Source organism: Hylobates moloch, unplaced genomic scaffold, assembly GCF_009828535.3.
Source record: "Hylobates moloch isolate HMO894 unplaced genomic scaffold, HMol_V3 SCAFFOLD_10, whole genome shotgun sequence".
NCBI lineage: Eukaryota > Metazoa > Chordata > Mammalia > Primates > Hylobatidae > Hylobates > Hylobates moloch.
Window position 1 is genome coordinate 8,820,445 of NW_026652285.1, and position 17,577 is coordinate 8,838,021.

At 42.4% G+C, this 17,577-nt stretch overlaps 2 protein-coding genes across 5 annotated transcripts in view; one reads left to right on the top strand and one right to left on the bottom strand.

Moving 5' to 3' along the window:
- Nucleotides 1-6,867, top strand: part of ATAD5 (ATPase family AAA domain containing 5) — a 69,394-nt gene extending 62,527 nt beyond the window's left edge. For 2 of the 3 annotated variants that reach the window (XM_032162916.2, XM_032162919.2), the window contains 4 exons: nt 575-756; nt 1,258-2,114; nt 2,516-2,674; nt 2,777-3,266. In XM_032162916.2, the coding sequence (XP_032018807.1) occupies nt 575-756; nt 1,258-2,114; nt 2,516-2,674; nt 2,777-2,855 (1,277 nt within the window). In that variant the 3' untranslated portion in view covers nt 2,856-3,266. Of the gene's footprint in view, nt 1-574; nt 757-1,257; nt 2,115-2,515; nt 2,675-2,776 lie in introns of all 3 variants that reach the window. The other variant, XM_032162917.2, reaches the window with a different exon arrangement.
- TEFM (transcription elongation factor, mitochondrial) lies at nt 6,867-14,965 on the bottom strand. 2 transcript variants are annotated; one of them, XM_032162920.2, is made up of 4 exons: nt 14,895-14,965; nt 12,513-12,976; nt 8,561-8,713; nt 6,867-7,492 (listed from the first exon to the last, which is right to left on the bottom strand). In XM_032162920.2, the coding sequence occupies exons 1-4, from the start codon at nt 14,923-14,925 to the stop codon at nt 7,061-7,063; spliced, it is 1,080 nt and encodes a 359-aa protein (XP_032018811.1). In that variant the 5' UTR covers nt 14,926-14,965; the 3' UTR covers nt 6,867-7,060. The 2 variants fall into 2 exon arrangements, with proteins under 2 accessions (XP_032018811.1, XP_032018812.1); XM_032162921.2 differs by having other exon boundaries at nt 8,561-8,672; nt 12,724-12,976; nt 14,895-14,959.
- Nucleotides 14,966-17,577: the final 2,612 nt, after the last annotated feature.

Here is a 17,577-nt window from a genome sequence, read left to right on the forward strand (position 1 = left end):
TCTTCTGTGACTTGCCTGCTCACAGTCCTTGCACTTTTTCTGTTTGATGGCTTTGAAAGTCCCCCACCATCACCTCACCTAATTTATCTCTTGGTAGAAATAATGCTTATGGCCAGGTGCAGTGGCTCACGCATGTAATCCCAGCACTTTGGGAGGTTGAGGGAGGTGGATCACTCGAGGTCAGGAGTTCGAGATCAGCCTGGCCAACATAGTGAAACCTTGTCTCTACTAAAAATACAAAAAGTAGCCGGGTGTGGTGGCGCATGCCTGTAATCCCAGCTACTCGGGAGGCTGAGGCAGGAAAATCGCTTGAACCCAGGAGGTGGAGGTTTCAGTGAGCTGAAATTGCACCACTGCACTTCAGCCTGGGTGATAGAGTGATACTCTGTCTTTAAAAAAAAAAAAAAAAAAAGAATAATGCTTATATTGTACTCTTAATGAATTAAACACATATGTGGAGAACAAAATGGGGGTATTTGTCCAGAAGATGTCAAAGGATCTCAGGCTTTAAATAATTGTTTGATACAATTTGTTTAATCTATATAGAGAGCTAAGATTTTCTTTTATTTTGTAGGTGAAAATAGCAGAAATGTACAACTAGTTTGCTCCGAACATGGCCTTGATAACAAAATTTACCCTAAAAATACTAAAAAGAAACGTGTAGACCTTCCAAAATGTGACAGTGGCTGTGCTGAGACCTTGTTTGGCCTTAAGAACATTTTTTCCCCATCTGAAGACTTATTTTCATTTTTAAAGGTATTTTCAATGTCTGTTTTGCAATGTTGAATTTATATTCCTTTTCATATTCCCAACATTAGCCTCCTATCTTTTGAATCTTAAGTTTAACTTAAATATGCCTATAATTTGTATAAGCCTTAGGTCTCTGATTTTAACACATCTGACCACTTTGACAAATGGTGCATAGGCATTGCTCTGAATGCATATTATAGGATTTAGAATAGAATTTAGAAAATTTTTCAGATAGACTATTTCAGAGAAGTGGTTCTAAATAAATGACCTTCTAATAATATTGGAGTAGATACTAAATACACAGAGAATTTAATTCTCCAAATTAATAGTCTAATTTTTAGACTTATAGTACTATTTTGATATATTAAATATAGATAAATAAAATTATGAGGGGTAGTGACTCAGTACTTTGAATTTAGAATAGGGATAACACTGTATTCATACAGGTAGAAAAGTATTCAAACTATGTACTGCTGTAACATTTCTTTACTCAAAATTGTTTTTCAGCACAAAATCACAATGAAGGAAGAATGGCATAAACTTATCCAGCTTCTTACAGAATTCCAAATGCGGAATGTAGATTTTTTATATAGTAATCTTGAGTTTATTCTACCACTACCAGTTGATACCATTCCAGAAACTAAAAACTTTTGTGGCCCATCAGTAACTGTGGATGCCAGTGCAGCAACAAAAAGTATGAACTGTCTGGCTAGGAAACGTTCTGAAAGAAAACAGCCATTGAAAAAGTCCCAGAAAAAGAAACAAAAGAAAACATTGGTAATATTAGATGATAGTGATCTATTTGACACTGACTTGGACTTTCCTCATCAATCTATTAGTCTGTCCTCTGTGTCGTCTTCCTCAAATTCAGAAGAAAGCAAAGCCAGAGACGAAGAAAGCAAAGCCAGAGACAAAGGAAACAATCCAGAGACAAAGACATCTATTCCTTGTCCTCCCAAAACAACTGCAGAAAAAAAATGTTCTGCCCTTGTTTCTCATTGTTTAAATTCTCTCTCTGAGTTCATGGATAACATGTCCTTTTTAGATGCCCTTTTAACTGATGTAAGGGAACAAAATGAATACGGTAGAAATGACTTTAGTTGGACAAATGGAAAGGTTAAAAGTGGACTTTGTGATGAGTTTAGTCTTGAGAGTAATGACGGATGGACTTCTCAAAGCTCTGGAGAATTAAAGGCAGCTGCAGAAGCTCTCAGCTTTACTAAATGTTCTTCTGCTATTTCAAAAGCACTGGAAACCTTGAATTCTTGCAAGAAATTAGGAAGAGATCCAACCAACGATCTTACTTTTTATGTTTCACAAAAGCGCAATAATGTATACTTTAGTCAGTCAGCAGCTAATTTAGAGTAAGTCTTCCTTTACTTTTTATTTTTTGGTAATAAATGGTAAAGGGGAAATCATTAGAGTTTTTTCTTAATTTAAAAATGCTGTACTATTGATCATGGTAAGCCCTTAACATTAATAATGTAGCTTCTAATGAGACAGTTAAGGAGACCAGCCTGATTGCTGAGAAGAGAAATAATGAGTGATTGGGGTGGATTTAGGTAATGCTTGAATGACCCAGGAAGGAGTTTGGTCTTGCTGTGATAGTTGTTTCAGTATGGGAGTGATTGATGTGTTGACAGGAAATTAATCTGGAAATGTCATCTGGTCTAGACCAGAGGCAAGGAAACTAAACTGGTTGTGATTGGGATTACTGCATTTTTCTTGGGCATTAAAAATTAAAAACAACGCATTACTTTTACAGCAATGCTTGGAAGAGGATATCAGTCATTAAAAGTGTATTTTCGAGTCGATCTCTTCTCTATGTGGGTAATAGACAAGCTAGTGTAATTGAATACCTGCCAACCCTTCGAAACATCTGTAAGACTGAGAAGCTAAAAGAACAAGGAAAAAGTAAAAGAAGGTAAAGGCTTTATTAAAAACAATATTTTAGATAGCTTTTTCAAGATTAATACATATTTTCATAAGATGAAAATGTTAATATTTTTCTTTGTAATTTTGACAGATTCCTGCACTATTTTGAAGGAATTCATCTTGACATTCCAAAAGAGACTGTGAATACTTTGGCAGCTGACTTCCCTTAATGTTCCATACTAACAATGCTTTGTATAGATGATCATGTGGTCCTTAAGATACATTTTTATATTATGTGGATCTTCATGGAAAAGTATATTTCTCAATGTACATTTTAAGCAAACAATTTGTATATTTTTTTATTGGCGGGTAAATATTTAAAATATTTGAGTTACAAATTGTATATATGATTGTAATATTTTTTTTCTGGATTTTTTGTATTATCTGATTTAGCTTTGTTGGAGTGTTTTTTGTATGTGAGTAAACTGTTTCTGGAAGGTAGAGTTCATTAAGATGAACTCCCTATTTCAAGTGTTTATATTATATATTAGCTTAATATTCAGATACATTATCTTGGCTGCTAACACTAGTGTCACTAAAGTTGGTATACAATCTCCCACTGCTAAATTTGACTGGCTTTACAAAAAGAAAAAATTATCTGGTGAATTATATTTTAACAAAATTAAAGACCCTCATATTATATTTTTTTGTGTTTTTTTGAGACGGAATCTCGCTCTGTCACCCAGGCTGGAGTGCAGTGGCCTAGTATCGGCTCAGTGCAACTTTTGCCTCTCGGGTTCAAGTGATTATCCTGCCTCAGCCTCCTGAATAGCTGGGATTACAGGCATGTGCCACCTTGCCCAGCTAATTTTTGTATTTTTAGTAGAGACAGGGTTTTACCATGTTGGTTAGGCTGGTCTCTAACTCCTGACCTTAAGTGATCTATCTGCCTCGGCCTCCCAAGGTGCTGGGATTACGGGCGTGAGCCACCGTGCCTGGCCTATATTGTACAGTTTTGAACAGTATAGATGCATACCTGTTTACAAATGTGTATGAAGATAGATATTTTTATCTCTTATTTGTTCAATTTACTTTTTCTTGTATTAATTAGTATATTGATCTAATTAAAGGTTAAAGCTAAAGGCTTTATGAAATGTTTAAAAGAGTTCAGATGTAATCATCTTGATAAATATGTATATTGTATGGGTTTGAATATAGGATATAACTTAAATATTTCATCCCTGTACAGAAGAGAGAATAAGATCTGAAGTTTTTTTTTTTTTTTTGAGACAGAGTTTCGCTCTGATTGTCCAGGCTGGAGTGCAATGATGTGCTCTGGGCTTACCACAACCTCCGCCTCCCAGGTTCAAGCGATTCTCCTGCCTCAGCCTCCCAAGTAGCTGGGATTACAGGCACCCGCCACCATGCCCGGCTAATTTTGTATTTTTAGTAGAGACAGGGTTTCTCCATGTTGGTCAGGCTGGTCTCCAACTCCCGACCTCAGGTGATGTGCCTGTCTTGGCCTCCCAAAGTGCTGGGATTACAGGCGTGAGCCACTGTGCCTGGCCTGAAGTATTTTTTTAAATATTTTAAAAATACTGTTCTTTTTTTCTCCTCTTAAAAAAAAAAAAAAGAAAATAATGGGAGTATTTTCCTCCTTAATACGGACACATATAATATTTTATTTATTTTTAGGTTTATAATAATTCAGGGAAAAAGTCTTTATCTTTTTTTTTTTTAAGAGGTCTCACTCTTGATCTCACTCTTATTGCCCAGGCTGGAGTGCAGTGGCACAATCATAGTTCACCGCAGACTCAAACTCCTGAGCTCAAATGATCCTCCTTCCTTGGCCTCCCAAAGCATTGGGATTATGGGTGTGAGCCACTGTACCCAGCCTTTTCATTTTTATTTGTTTGTTTGAGATTGAGTTTCGCTCTTGTTGTCCAGGCAGGAGTGCAATGGCATGATCTCGGCTCACTGCAACTTCCACCTCACAGGTTTAAGCGATTCTCCTGCCTCAGCCTCCTGAATAGCTGAGATTACAGACATGTGCCACCATGCCCAGCTAATTTTGTATTTTTAGTAGAGACAGGGTTTCTCTATGTTGGCCAGGTTGGTCTTGAACTTCTGACCTCAGGTGATCCGCCCGCCTTGGCCTCCCAAAGTACTGAGATGACAAGCGTGAGCCACTGCGCCCAGCCCTTTTCATTCTTAAAGATAGTAAATTCCTATAAGATTTAGATTCACTTTTGTGATTATGCCATGTTTCTGTTATGAACAACTAGGTAGTTGGAGAAACTATCAAAATAGAAAACAGTGGCAAAGGAGATGGTTTGGATGGAAAGAGAATTATTTCCTTTTTAGACATGCATAGCTTGAGGTATCTGTATTTCCAAAGTGGAGATGTTTAGGTACACAATGACATATGTAAATGTAGAAACTTTATTTGTGTGTGGCAACAGGTCTAGAGTGTATACAAACTCTAGGGAGTTGGAGGTGCTAGAGAAGGGAGGGCTTCCATTTCTTGCTTTATGTTTCAGATTATTTGAAGTTTTTTTCAACAAGTATATTTCACTTTTTGATTATAGAAAATGTTTATGTTACAGAAAATATTTAATACTTTTTTTTTTTTTTAAGAGATGGGGCCTTGCTACATTGCCCAGTCTGGCTTCAAACTCCTGGGCTCAGGTGATCCTCCCACCTCAGCCTTCCAAGTAGCCGGCAGGCATGCACCACTGATATTTAATACTTTGACATTAAAGAGACTTAGGTTCATAAAGAAGATATATTGAGGACCTCAACTAATGTAGACAATGGTAAAATGGACATCAAAAGATGGTCTGTCAAGTTAAAATATTGCAAAGTTAAAAAATGAGCCTGCTGGGCATGGTGGCTCATGCCTGTAATCCCAACACTTTGGGAGGCCGAGGCAGGAGGATCACAAGGTCAGGAGTTCGAGACTAGCCTGGCCAATATAGTGAAATCCTGTCTCTACTAAAAATACAAAAATTAGCCGGGCGTGGTGGCACATGCCTGTAGTCCCAGCTACTCAGGAGGCTGAGACAGGAGAATTGCTTGAACCCAGGAGGCAGAGGTTGCAGTGAGCCGAGATCATGCCACTGTACTCCAGCCTGGGCAACAGAGCCAGACTAGGTCTCCAAAAGGAGCCTATTAGACAAAGCTTAGTTGTTTGTTTTTGGGTAATAAGAGTTGAACTGATGAAAGTCATCTTTTGGGGCTGGGTATGGTAGCTCACACCAGTAATCCCAGCACTTTGGGAGGCTGAGGCAGGAGGATTGCTTGAGGCCAGGAATTTGAGCCCAGCCTGGGCAACAAGGTAAGACCCTGTCTCTACAAAAAATAAATTAGCCGGGTATGGTGGCATGTGCCTGTAGTCCTAGCTATTCAAGAGATAGAGGCAGGAGGATTGCTTGCGGCCAGGAGGTGCTGCAGTGAACTGTGATTGTGCCATTGCACTCTAGCCTGGGTGATAAGAGTGAGACCCTGTCTCAAAAAAAGAAAATCGGCTTTTGGAGGCAGTGTAGCAAACCACATTCTACTTAAGAGAATAAGAGAGGACGATTCTATAAGCTGTATTATCAGTTATCTTTAGCTTTATTCTTTCTTTTTGAGATGGAGTTACGCTCTTGTTGCCCAGGCTGGAGTGCAATGGCACGATCTCGGCTCACTGCCACCTGGTTCAAGCGATTCTCCTGTTTCAGCCTCCCGAGTAGCTGGGGCTACAGGCATGCACCACCATGCCTGGCTAATTCTGTATTTTTTTTTAGTAGAGATAGGGTTTCTCCACTTTGGTCAGGCCAGTCTCAAAACTCCTGACTTCAGGTGATCCACCCGCCTCAGCCTCCCACAGTGCTGGGATTACAGGCGTGAACCACCATGCCTGGCCAGCTTTATTCTTATAATAAGTACCACCTAGGAAAACCATTATTCCCTATTTTAACAATATGATAATAATGCAAATGTTTAGTATAGATAGTATTTGCTTTTAAAGGGAGATAACTTTATTTCTTGTTTTGTCAATTTGGCATCTTACTGTTTCTTTTTTTAATGAAAAATGTTTAAAAATTATGTGGTCTTGCTATGTTGCCCAGGCTGCTCTTGAGCTCCTGGGCACAAGCAGTCCTCCTGCCTCAGCCTCCCACAGTGCTGGGATTATCGGCATAAGCCACTGCACCAAGTCCCATGTTACCGTTTAACACATTAACCTGAGAGGCACAGAATCTCATAAAATGTTTATTGATTTGGTCTTGGCTTATTGTGTAAACCATTTAATAGCCGAAAGTCAGAATTTAAACATCTAAAATACACTCAAAATGTGTGCTTTTCCAATAACGTGGATGTTCACAACAGTTGGTGTTACGTTAGAGCTAATAATTATACATTAATATAACTTTAGCACATGAACCTCAGAATTCTAAGGCTCAAACACTGCTAATTCATAGAAGGCAATAGCTTGTAATAATGAATCATAAAGCTCTTCTACTCTCTGTAGTTCAGTAGATACAAACATCTGTCTGTAGTGGACTAATTTATTTGATGGGAAGAACACCCGAGGATCCGCCTTCAGTACAGAATCGGAGAGAAACTGCTTCACTAGCTCTTTTCCGCTAGTCCGGGAGTCACCAATCATCAGTTCAAAATGCTTCCCCACTGCATTTCGATTCATGCTCAGCACCTGATGCTGCCCATCCTGGGCAAAAGTTTTATTTAATAAGGCATACAGCATGGCTTCCATGATATGAAAATGTAACAGTATTGGAAACAGAGATGAGTTCTGAATGGAAAGTCCTGTTTTTTCCAGAACATAGAAATCTGCTTTAGGCATCTTTGAAATGATCGAGGAAATCTTTTAAAAAAAGACAAAGGAGCAGAAATAATTCATTACATTTTATGTTTGGTCCCCTCTCTGTCCCACTTCTATTTAAAAATATTATAATTAGTTAACTTATACGATATCACTATTGACAATTTTGAAATAACTGAAAAAGCCATTTTATGAGCAGTCTGGTTCTGGTCTTGGTTATGTCACAACAACAGCTAAGCTAAGCTGTTTAGTCCTCCTAAGTACCAGTTTCTTGATCTGTACAGTGGACTTCATAATTTCTAAAATATGTATTGGCTTTAAGATTAGACAACTTGAAACTGTTTTATTAACCTTCAAACATTTTCTGGGATAGAGCATACGGTTAGAATAACTAGCAAGAATCAATCACCTCTGCAACTGACTAATCACATCAGATGCTTGACTGAACCACAGATTTCATATGTATATTCAAGGTGGTAATTCCTGACCATTTCACAAGGTTTTGAAAACTCAAGTGAGACAATGTGATGGCATTTTGAAAAATAAGCTTTATAAATAAAAGAGTGATAATGTTCTATAACATTTAGGATGAAATACCATTGATTTTCTTTTTTTTTTTTTTTTTTGAGATGGAGTCTCGCTCTGTCACCCAGGCTGGAGTGCAGTGGCGCAATCTCGGCTCACTGCAAGCTCCGCCTCCTGGGTTCACGCCATGCTCCTGCCTCAGCCTCTCCGAGTAGCTGGGACTACAGGCGCCCGCCACCACGCCCGGCTAATTTTTTTTGTATTTTTAGTAGAGACAGGGTTTCACTGTGGTCTCGATCTCCTGACCTCGTGATCCGCCCTCCTCGGCCTCCCAAAGTGCTGGGATTACAAGCGTGAGCCACCACGCCCGGCCCGATTGATTTTCTCAGTATCTGCCTTTGATGCATAAGGCATTTCTTGAACTAACTAAAGGTTGAATTTATGAAAACATAATAGGAACAAGTGAGTAACAAGTATCAGAAGAAAACCCATCTTTACTATTTTATTACATTCCTTTTGGGACCAGAAGATTAAACTACACAAGGAGCTCTAGCAGGTAGGAATCTGGAGGTGCAACTGCCTTACCTCTTCTAAATAGACTGATGATGAGTATGATATTCCCCTCATTAAACTCCAGCGGTCACTTTGCTGCCAGTCCAGCACTGTCAATTTACGATCAAGGTGAGCCCAGGCAATTCTTCGAGTACCAAAAACGATAGATATGATACTATTAACTGCCTAAAAGAAAAGACTGATTTAATTACAAGTATAAACATTTTAGTTTTTTTCTGTTTTTGAGACGGAGTCTTGCTCTGTCGCCCAGGCTGGAGTGCAGTGGCGCGATCTCGGCTCACTGCAAGCTCTGCCTTCTGCGTTCGTGCCATTCTCCTGCCTCAGCCTCCCGAGTAGCTGGGACTACAGGTGCCCACCACCATGCCCGGCTAATTTTTTATATATTTTTTAGTAGAGACGGGGTTTCACCATGTTAGCCAGGATAGTCTCGATCTCCTGATCTCATGATCCACCTGCCTTGGCCTCCCAAAGAGCTAGGATTACAGGCATGAGCCACTACACCTGGCCAGAAGTGTAAACGTTTTACAGATGCAAACAATCTACAAATTCAGAATGCCTAACTAGTTTATGTAATATAAACTTATTTATAGTTTATGAACTGAGAATTATTAAAGGAATGCAGGAGTAATTATTATTTTCTTTGAGATGGAGTCTCGTTCTGTCACCCAGGCTGGAGTGCAGTGGCACAGTCAGCTCACTGCAACATCCACCTCCCAGATGCAAGCAATCCTTCTGCCTCAGCCTCCTGAGTAGCTGGGATGACAGGTACCTGTCACCACACCCAGCTAATTTTTGTTATGTTTAGTAGAGACGGGGTTTCACCATGTTGGCCAGGCTGGTCTTGAACTCCTGACCTCAAGTGATCCACCCGCCTCTGCCTCCCAAAGTGCTGGGATTACAGATGTGAGCCACCAAGGAGTAATTATTATTAAAAGGTAACCAGCAGCAGTCAGTTTACAGATAAAGGACCTATACTCATTCTCAGCACCTTGCCCAAAGTAGGCATTCAAACTCAAGTGTAGCCAGGGTCTGCACTAGATACTAGGAAACAACAAAAGTAACTGTACATTATAAGAAATGCCACCATAAAACTATTGTAGAGAGAAGTGGTCAGGGAAGGTTTACTGGAGGACTAGGAGAATGAGACGGTAAATGGGAAGTTATTTCACCCAGATGTCTGGAAAGATAGGCTATTTGACATCTCACACTCTGGCAGTAAAATAAAGACTGAATAGGAAAAGGGCAGAGGACAAGGCAGATGTCTATAAAGGTAAGTAACTTGCTTTATCCTGAGTGCTACAGGGGCCACTAAAAAAACAGAATTTTAAGGAATAACATAAGATTTACATTTCAGAAAAATCACTGATGGTGTAAAAGATGGGCTGGAGGGAACTAAAGGTAGGGATCTGTGTTAGGCACCTGTTATTTATTTTATTTTTTTTTTTTGAGACGGAGTCTTGCTCTGTCCCCCAGGCTGGAGTGCAGTGGCGCATCTCGGCTCACTGCAAGCTCCGCCTCCCGGGTTCACGCCATTCTCCTGCCTCAGCCTCCCGAGTAGCTGGGACTACAGGCGCCCGCCAACATGTCCGGCTAATTTTTTTGTATTTTTAGTAGAGACGGGGTTTCACCGTGTTAGCCAGGATGGTCTCGATCTCCTGACCTCGTGATCCGCCCGCCTCGGCCTCCCAAAGTGCTGGGATTACAGGCTTGAGCCACCGCGCCCGGCCGGCACCTGTTATGAGAAAGTGTTAAGAATTGAAGACAATGACAAGGAAAAGAAACAGAGATAGTGGGAGCAGAATTAATACACAGGTTTAAAGAGGAGTCTAGAATAATTCCAGTTTTATATCAGTGACTGAATGGCATTAATGATGATGAAGATAGGAGTCACATGACCTCGGGAAGGTGGGAAGAAATTGTTTTGTTTTGGTTTGTTTTTAATGTATTAAGTTTGGGTTGCCTATAGGGCTTCTAAGAGGAGATATATAATAAGTAATTGAATATTTAGATTTTGCTCCCTATCAAGTCTGGGCTGACGATGAAGTACAATGCTATCACCTTTCCCCAACATGGCTCACTTAGTTATATTAACAAACTAATATGTTCTATAGATACAGAGGCAAATAAACAGGAACAATTAGTTGTATACCCATCTCCCTTTCATTGCTAAGGACTGGATAAATATCTTAAAGACAAAATAGTATAGATGCCCAAAATACAGACTTCTTTTTGGTTCTTTTCTTTAGCTCGGTGACTCTCAAGTTTTAGTGTGCACAAGCATTACTGAACCAGACTACACACAATACTTCGTGGGCAATCGATTTTTTCTTAAAGGATTTTACTGCATGACTTATGTCTCTATAAAAACTGACTTAAAATCCAGCCCCCTAAATAAGATGCAACTCCACTCTAATCTAGGTATAAATAGTTTTGGCCATGAATTTGGATGAGAATCCTCCCTGAAGAATTTGGTTGAAATATGTTCCAGATCAACTGCAGCAGTTCTACTCGGAGTCCATGAGTGGACTTAACAAAATCTGCCAATCCTCTGAAACTGTGTAGTATTCTGTGTATATGTGCTATCTTTTTCTATGGGAAGAGGGTCCACAGCTTTCATCAGGTTTTCAAAAGTACTCATATTCCTCAAAAAACTGGGAGCCACTGGTCCAGAAAAAAAAGGTGCTTATGATTTTTATAAGATAATGATTATCAAGCAATGTTACACAGGACATGAGTTCCTCTAAAGTTTAATACTTGAGTGCTGTGGCCAGGCACAGTGTCTCACACCTGTAATCTCAGCACTTTGGGAGCACGAGGTCAACAGATCGAGACCATCCTGGCCAACATGGTAAAACCTCGTCTCTACTAAAAATACAAAAATTAGCTGGGTGCGGTGGTGTGTGCCTGTAGTCCCAGCTACTCAGGAGGCTGAGGCAGGAGAATCGCTTGAACCTGAGAGGTGGAGGTTGTCGTGAGTTCATGCCACTGTACTCCAGCCTGGCGACAGCACAAGACTCCGTCTCAAAAAAAATAAATAAATAAAAATGGACTGCTGTGTCAAATATTTCTATTATTTATTTTTTTAAGACAATGGAAAAAGAATTGCTTTTAGAATTTTTTTTTTTTTTTTTTTTTTTTTTTGAGACAGAGTCTTGCCCTGTAGCCAGGCTGGAGTGCAGTGGCATGATCTCAGCTCACTGCAACCTCTGCCTCCCAGGTTCAAGAGATTCTCCTGCCTCAGCCTCCCGAGTAGCTGGGACTACAGGCCCGCGCCACCATGCCCAGCTAAATTTTGTATTTTTAGTAGAGATGGGCTTTCACCACATTGGCCAGGATGGTCTTGATCTCTTGACTTTGTGATCTGCCTGCTTTGACCTCCCAAAGTGCTGGGATTACAGGTGTGAGCCAGCCGCTTTTTTTTTTTTTTTTTTTTAATCTTACCTATAGACTTGTGTGATTCAAGATAAAATGCTTTTTAAAGGAGAAAAGGAACAGAAAATAATTTTAAATTCTGCCAGAAAGACTGGTATAATGTTCTAAAGTCACTCCCTGGCCATAACCTATCTTTGCTCCTTAATTTCTCATTAATCCCAACACCACCTTTAGACACAGCCTAGTATCTCCAATGACAGTCCTCTTAAATAAGCCTTGCCTAGACCTGCTTCTCAATATTAACTGTTCTTTGTACCTACAATCCCCTCCTCTCCCAGTCAAAGGATCTCTCTTTTAAGATCTAAATTGAGTTCTTCCAGTAAACTTTCCACAACAGTCACAGACCATTGCTCTCTCTCCTCTCAACTGCCAATTTACTATCTATACATCTCATTATTTGGTAGTGATCATATACTTGCCAACTAAACCTGAAGAACCTTGTCTTAGCCACTTCCCAACCCAATGCCCAGAAGAGTGCTTTCCAGAGTAGGTTCTCAAATATTAGGCAGTATAGCAGACATGAAGAATCTACCTTAAGTCTTTCTCTTTCTATGTCTGGTTTGAGGAGCTTTCTCAGGAACCGGTTTTCCGGTGACTTTCTTTTTTCCCTTCCAGTCTTTGGACAAAGTATGGAGTTACAAACTTGAACTGTACTTTTATACTTAAACAAGGGCACATTCATTAAACTCTCTAAACTCTGAAATGGCCCAAAGTTTTCTCTGTGCTCTACAATATTGACGGACCTTCTTCCACGAAGCAATCGGAAAGCTTCAAGTTCTTTAGTAGATGCTGTATTCAACACATGCAAGATGGAAGCCTGCTGTTCTGAAGAGAAGAGCTTGTCAAGTGCATTTTCGGGCTCCTTTGCATTTTCATCACAAAAAGTAACATTGGGAGTAATTTTCTTAGGTGTAGTGGATTTTTTCCGACAGCAGCAATTATGTAAGGCCCAGAACAGGGATGACCTCGACGGGGCCAGAAAGCATCTCCACCTCTCTAAAAGGAAAATTTAGCAAAATATAAGTTGGATGTCCTACTTCCTTTAGGGTTAGTTGCAAGCTTGACTAGATCCTTCGCAAAGTCACAAATACTTTCCTGGAATTTAAGAACTAGTAAAGGACAATATTAAATTGTCCTGGAGAATTTTTTTTTTTTTTTTTTTTTGAGACAGAGTCTTGCTCTGTGGCCCAGGCTGGAGTGCAGTGGCGCAATCTCGACTCACTGCAAGCTCCGCCTCCCAGGTTCACGCCATTCTCCTGCCTCAGCCTCTCCGAGTAGCTGGGACTACAGGTGCCTGCCACCACGCCCGGCTAATTTTTTGTATATTTAGTACAGACGGGGTTTCACAGTGTTAGCCAGGATGGTCTCCATCTCCTGACCTCGTGATCCACCCACCTCAGCCTCCCAAAGTGCTGGGATTACAGGCGTGAGCCACTGCGCCGGCCCAAGAATCATCTTTAAAAGAGGATTCGTTTTTAAACTATATTATATAGAGTTTTAAATAGAGCTTTTGTTGTTTTCAAGTCACGAGAGATGTCTTCCGATTTTTATGGATCAGTCCGAAGTTTTACCACCTAGAAAATTGTATTTTATACCCATCAGGAAGCAAGTAGTTGAAATAATTATTCCAACTGCTTAACGTTTTTGATATCTTTAATTTGGAGGAATCTTTTTGTAACTAATATTTCCTGTTAGGTTTGTCTTAGGCCGGGGCGGTGACTCACGCCTATAATCCCAGCACTTTGGAAGGCCGAGGTGGGCGGATCACCTGAGGTCGGGAGCTCGAGACCAGCCTGACCAACATGGAGAAACCCTGTCTCTACTAACAATACAAAATTAGCCGGGTGTGGTGGCACATGCCCGTAATCCCAGCTACTAGGGAGGCTGAGGCAGGAGAATCGCTTGAACCCGGAAGGCGGAGGTTGCGGTAAGCCGAGATCGCACCATTGCACTCCAGTCTCGGCAACAAGAGCGAAACTCTGTCTCAAAAAAAAAAAAAAAGGCCGGGCGCGGTGGCTTACGCTTGTAATCCCAGCACTTTGGGAGGCCGAGGCGGGCGGATCACGAGGTCAGGAGATTGAGACCACGGTGAAACCCCGTCTCTACTAAAAATACAAAAAAAAAAAAAAAAAAAAAAAATTAGCCGGGCGTGGTGGCGGCTACTAAAAATACAAAAAAAAAAAAAAAAAAAAAAATTAGCCGGGCGTGGTGGCGGGCGCCTGTAGTCCCAGCTACTCGGAGAGGCTGAGGCAGGAGAATGGCGTGAACCCGGGAGGCGGAGCTTGCAGTGAGTCGAGATTGCGCCACTGCACTCCAGCCTGGGCGACAGAGCGAGAATCCGTCTCAAAAAAAAAAAAAAAAAAGGTTTTGTCTTCACTTCCATTTTCACATTTTAGTATCTCATCTGGTGGAACTAAATAAAATTTAATTTTATACGTTTATAAGAAATGTTTCAGCTAAGTCGTAGATTTAAGGGCAGTTTTATTTTCTTCCGTACGCTTTTCAAGACTTCTACCACGACGTTTTTGCAAGTATGAGAAACACCACACAATGCATAACTTTGTAAAACCAGTGGGAAGTCACTCTAACATCACAGCCACAGTAAAGTAATGCGGCCAGAGGTAAGCATGCGGCTATGCGAATCTGAAACATCCGCCCACTCTGAGGAGCCACCAGTGGACCCTGAGGCCAGGGAAGCACAAATGTTCCGAAAACCGCCCCGTGAGCTAGGCTGGGGCTCCAAGAGAGCGGCCTGAACAAGGGACATGAGGAAGGAAACACTCTAGGACATGAGAGACATGAGGAAGGAAACACGCCAGGTTCCTCCAGAATACCTCCAGCCGTATTCCATTAGCCTCTAGGATCAGAGGCTAATGACAGACGGGAAATTGCCCCAGTGGTCCAAGCACCCTACCTCCCGCCATGAAGAGGACAGAGCCGCTCATCTCCAAATTCAATCAGTAGGGCCAGTCTTCCTCCATTGACTTCCGGTTCCTGCGTGCTGCGCCCAAAAGCGCTCGGCCTGCACTCGGCGGAAAAGTTGTTGTCCAAGCGGCGTTCCGGGGCAAGGCCCGAGGTGTGTCCCGCTGAGCAGTGGGTCGTCCGCGTCTGGGCTGCAGGCTTAGGGGCGGGCGCCTGCCGAGGCCCTGTCCCCGGATCCCGAGTCCCTGGCTGGCCCGCAGTCTTCTTCCACTGCACCGGGGAAACGTTCTTGCCCCTACCGACTCCTGAGAGCCGCTGGGCCGAATCTCCAGGAAGGCGATTCCGAGGCCAGTTTTAGTCTGCAGTGGGCAAAGTCCCTCCTTCGTGGAGACTCCCTGGGTTTCTCCCAGACACTTAGATTGAGGAGCTCCTGTTGGGGCCCAGCCTGTGGCGCCGGGAGCGGGATCAGGTGGGAGCAGCGTAGACAAGGTCCTCAAATAACCTTTTCACCAGGTAGACTGGAATAACGGGGAGAGATGCGAAGTGTTTCAGGAGCTCAGCGGGGAAACAGGGCAGGCAAGGGATTAGGAAAAGGCAAGGGAGGAGGAGATTGCGTTGGCCCTGGAGCGGTATTCCTCTTATAAGGGATAAAGGGAGATGAATGTAGCGCCGAATTTAGTTGGTCCTTGAATAATGGGTGGAGCAGTTGAATACTCCACCAGGTAGGAAGCCTGAAGTCCCCGAGGTTTATGATTTGCAGAGTCAGACTGGAGAGTGTTTCTAGAAAATTGGCCATATACTGTATAGCGAATGTGAAGCTGGATTGGAGGTGAAGAGCCTGGGAGCAATGAGAAGTCGCGAAGAGAGTGTATCTTCCCAGGTGAGAGGCAAGCGTAAGGAATTTTTTTTTTTTTTTTTTTTGAGCAGTCTTGCTCTGTCACCCAGGCTGGAGTGCAGTGGTGCAATCTGGACTCACTGCACACTCCGCCTCCCGATTTCAAGTGATTCTCGTGCCTCAGCCTCCCGAGTAGCTGAGATTACAGGCCCGCGCCGCCACGCCCGGCTAATTTTTGTATTTTTAGTAGAGACAGGTTTCACCATGTTGGCCAGGCTGGTCTCGAACTCCTGACCTCAGGTGATCCGCCCGACTCGGCCTCCCAAAGTGCTGGGATTACAGGCGTGGGCCACTGCGCCTGGCCAGCCGTAAGGAATTGAACCTGGGAGATGTAAGGAGAGTGGAAAGAAAAGAATTCTTTCTGGAAGATGGGGAGCCAGTTTTGTGAAAAACGGGGAATTCAGGAGGGAGGGAAAGGTGGTGAGTTTGTGTTTTTATGAGGCAGCAATGGGTTGATTGTTGTGTCTGGAAGGCAGTGGGGATGTAGAGGAATCATAAGTATTAATAAAATGTGCTGGTCGGGAGCAGTGGCTCGCGTCTGTAATTCCAGTACTTTGGGAGGCCGAGATGGGTGGATCGCTTGAGCTCACGAGTTCCAGACCACCCTGGGCAACATGGCGAAACCCCGTCTCTACGAAAAAATTAGCAGGGTGTGGTGGAGCACGCCTGTTATCCCAGCTACTCAGGAGGCTGAGGTGGGAGAATCACCTGAGCCCGGGAGGTAGAGGTTGCAGTGAGTGGAGATCGTGTCACCACACTCTAGCCTGGAGGACAGAGCCAGACCTTGTCTCAAAAAAAGAAAAAAAAAATGCTCATAGGAAGTCTAGGAACCTTGGCAGTTTCTGGGGAACTTAGGAATCTAACAAGAAATAGCAACAACTTTTTTCTGCAAAATCCTCCAAATCAGGAGGAAATAATTTCCTCAACTGTAGGGCTTATTCAGCTTACTGAGATGTTATGATTGAATTGCACCCCTCAGAACAGATTTGTTGAAGTCCTAACCCCCACTACCTTATTATTTCCAAATAAGGTCATTGTAGATGTAACTAATTAAAATGAGGACATGAAGGCCGGGCGTGGTGGCTCATGCCTGCAATCCCAGCACTTTGGGAGGCCAAGGAGGGTGGATTACGAGGTCAGGAGATTGAGACCATCCTGGATAACACGGTGAAACCCCGTCTCTACTAAAAAATACAAAAAATTAGCTGGGCGTGGTGGTGGGCGCCTGTAGTCCCAGCTACTCCAGAGGCTGAGGTAGGAGAATGGCGTGAACCCGGGAGGCAGAGCTTGCAGTGAGCCGAGATGGCACCACTGCACTCCAGCCTGGGCCACAGAGCGAGACTCTGTCTCAAAAAAATAAATAAGTAAATAAATAAAATAAAATGAGGACACGCTGGACTGGGGCAGGGACTAATCCAACATGGCTGCTGTTCTTATGAGAAGATGGCCCTGTGAATGCCATGTGAAGATGGAAGGGGAGATTGGAGCGATGCATCTACAAACCCAGGAAGGCCAAGGGTTGCCAACAGTCACTAGAAACTAGGAGAGAGGCATGGGCCAGAGTCCCCTCAGAGCCCTTTGAAGAAACCAGCCCAGATAACACCTTGATTTTGGGCTTCCAGCCTCCTGAACTGGAGAGAATAAATGACCAGTTTGTGGTCATTTGTTACAGCAGCCCTAAGAAACTAATACAAGAGGCCATAAGGAGTCCTGGTGATGCTTTCAGAGATGGTCTGGTTCACTAGCAAGACACAGTTTATCACTTACTAACTGCACACCA

Excerpts from the sequence above, each read along its gene's own strand:
- TEFM (XM_032162920.2), bottom strand. The coding sequence starts at position 14,925 with ATGAGCGGCTCTGTCCTCTTCATGGCGGGAG. Across the intron at positions 12,977-14,894 it reads TGTCCTCTTCATGGCGGGAG|AGAGGTGGAGATGCTTTCTG; the intron begins GTAGGGTGCTTG and ends TTTTCCTTTTAG. Across the intron at positions 8,714-12,512 it reads TAGAAAGAGAAAGACTTAAG|GCAGTTAATAGTATCATATC; the intron begins GTAGATTCTTCA and ends CTTTTCTTTTAG.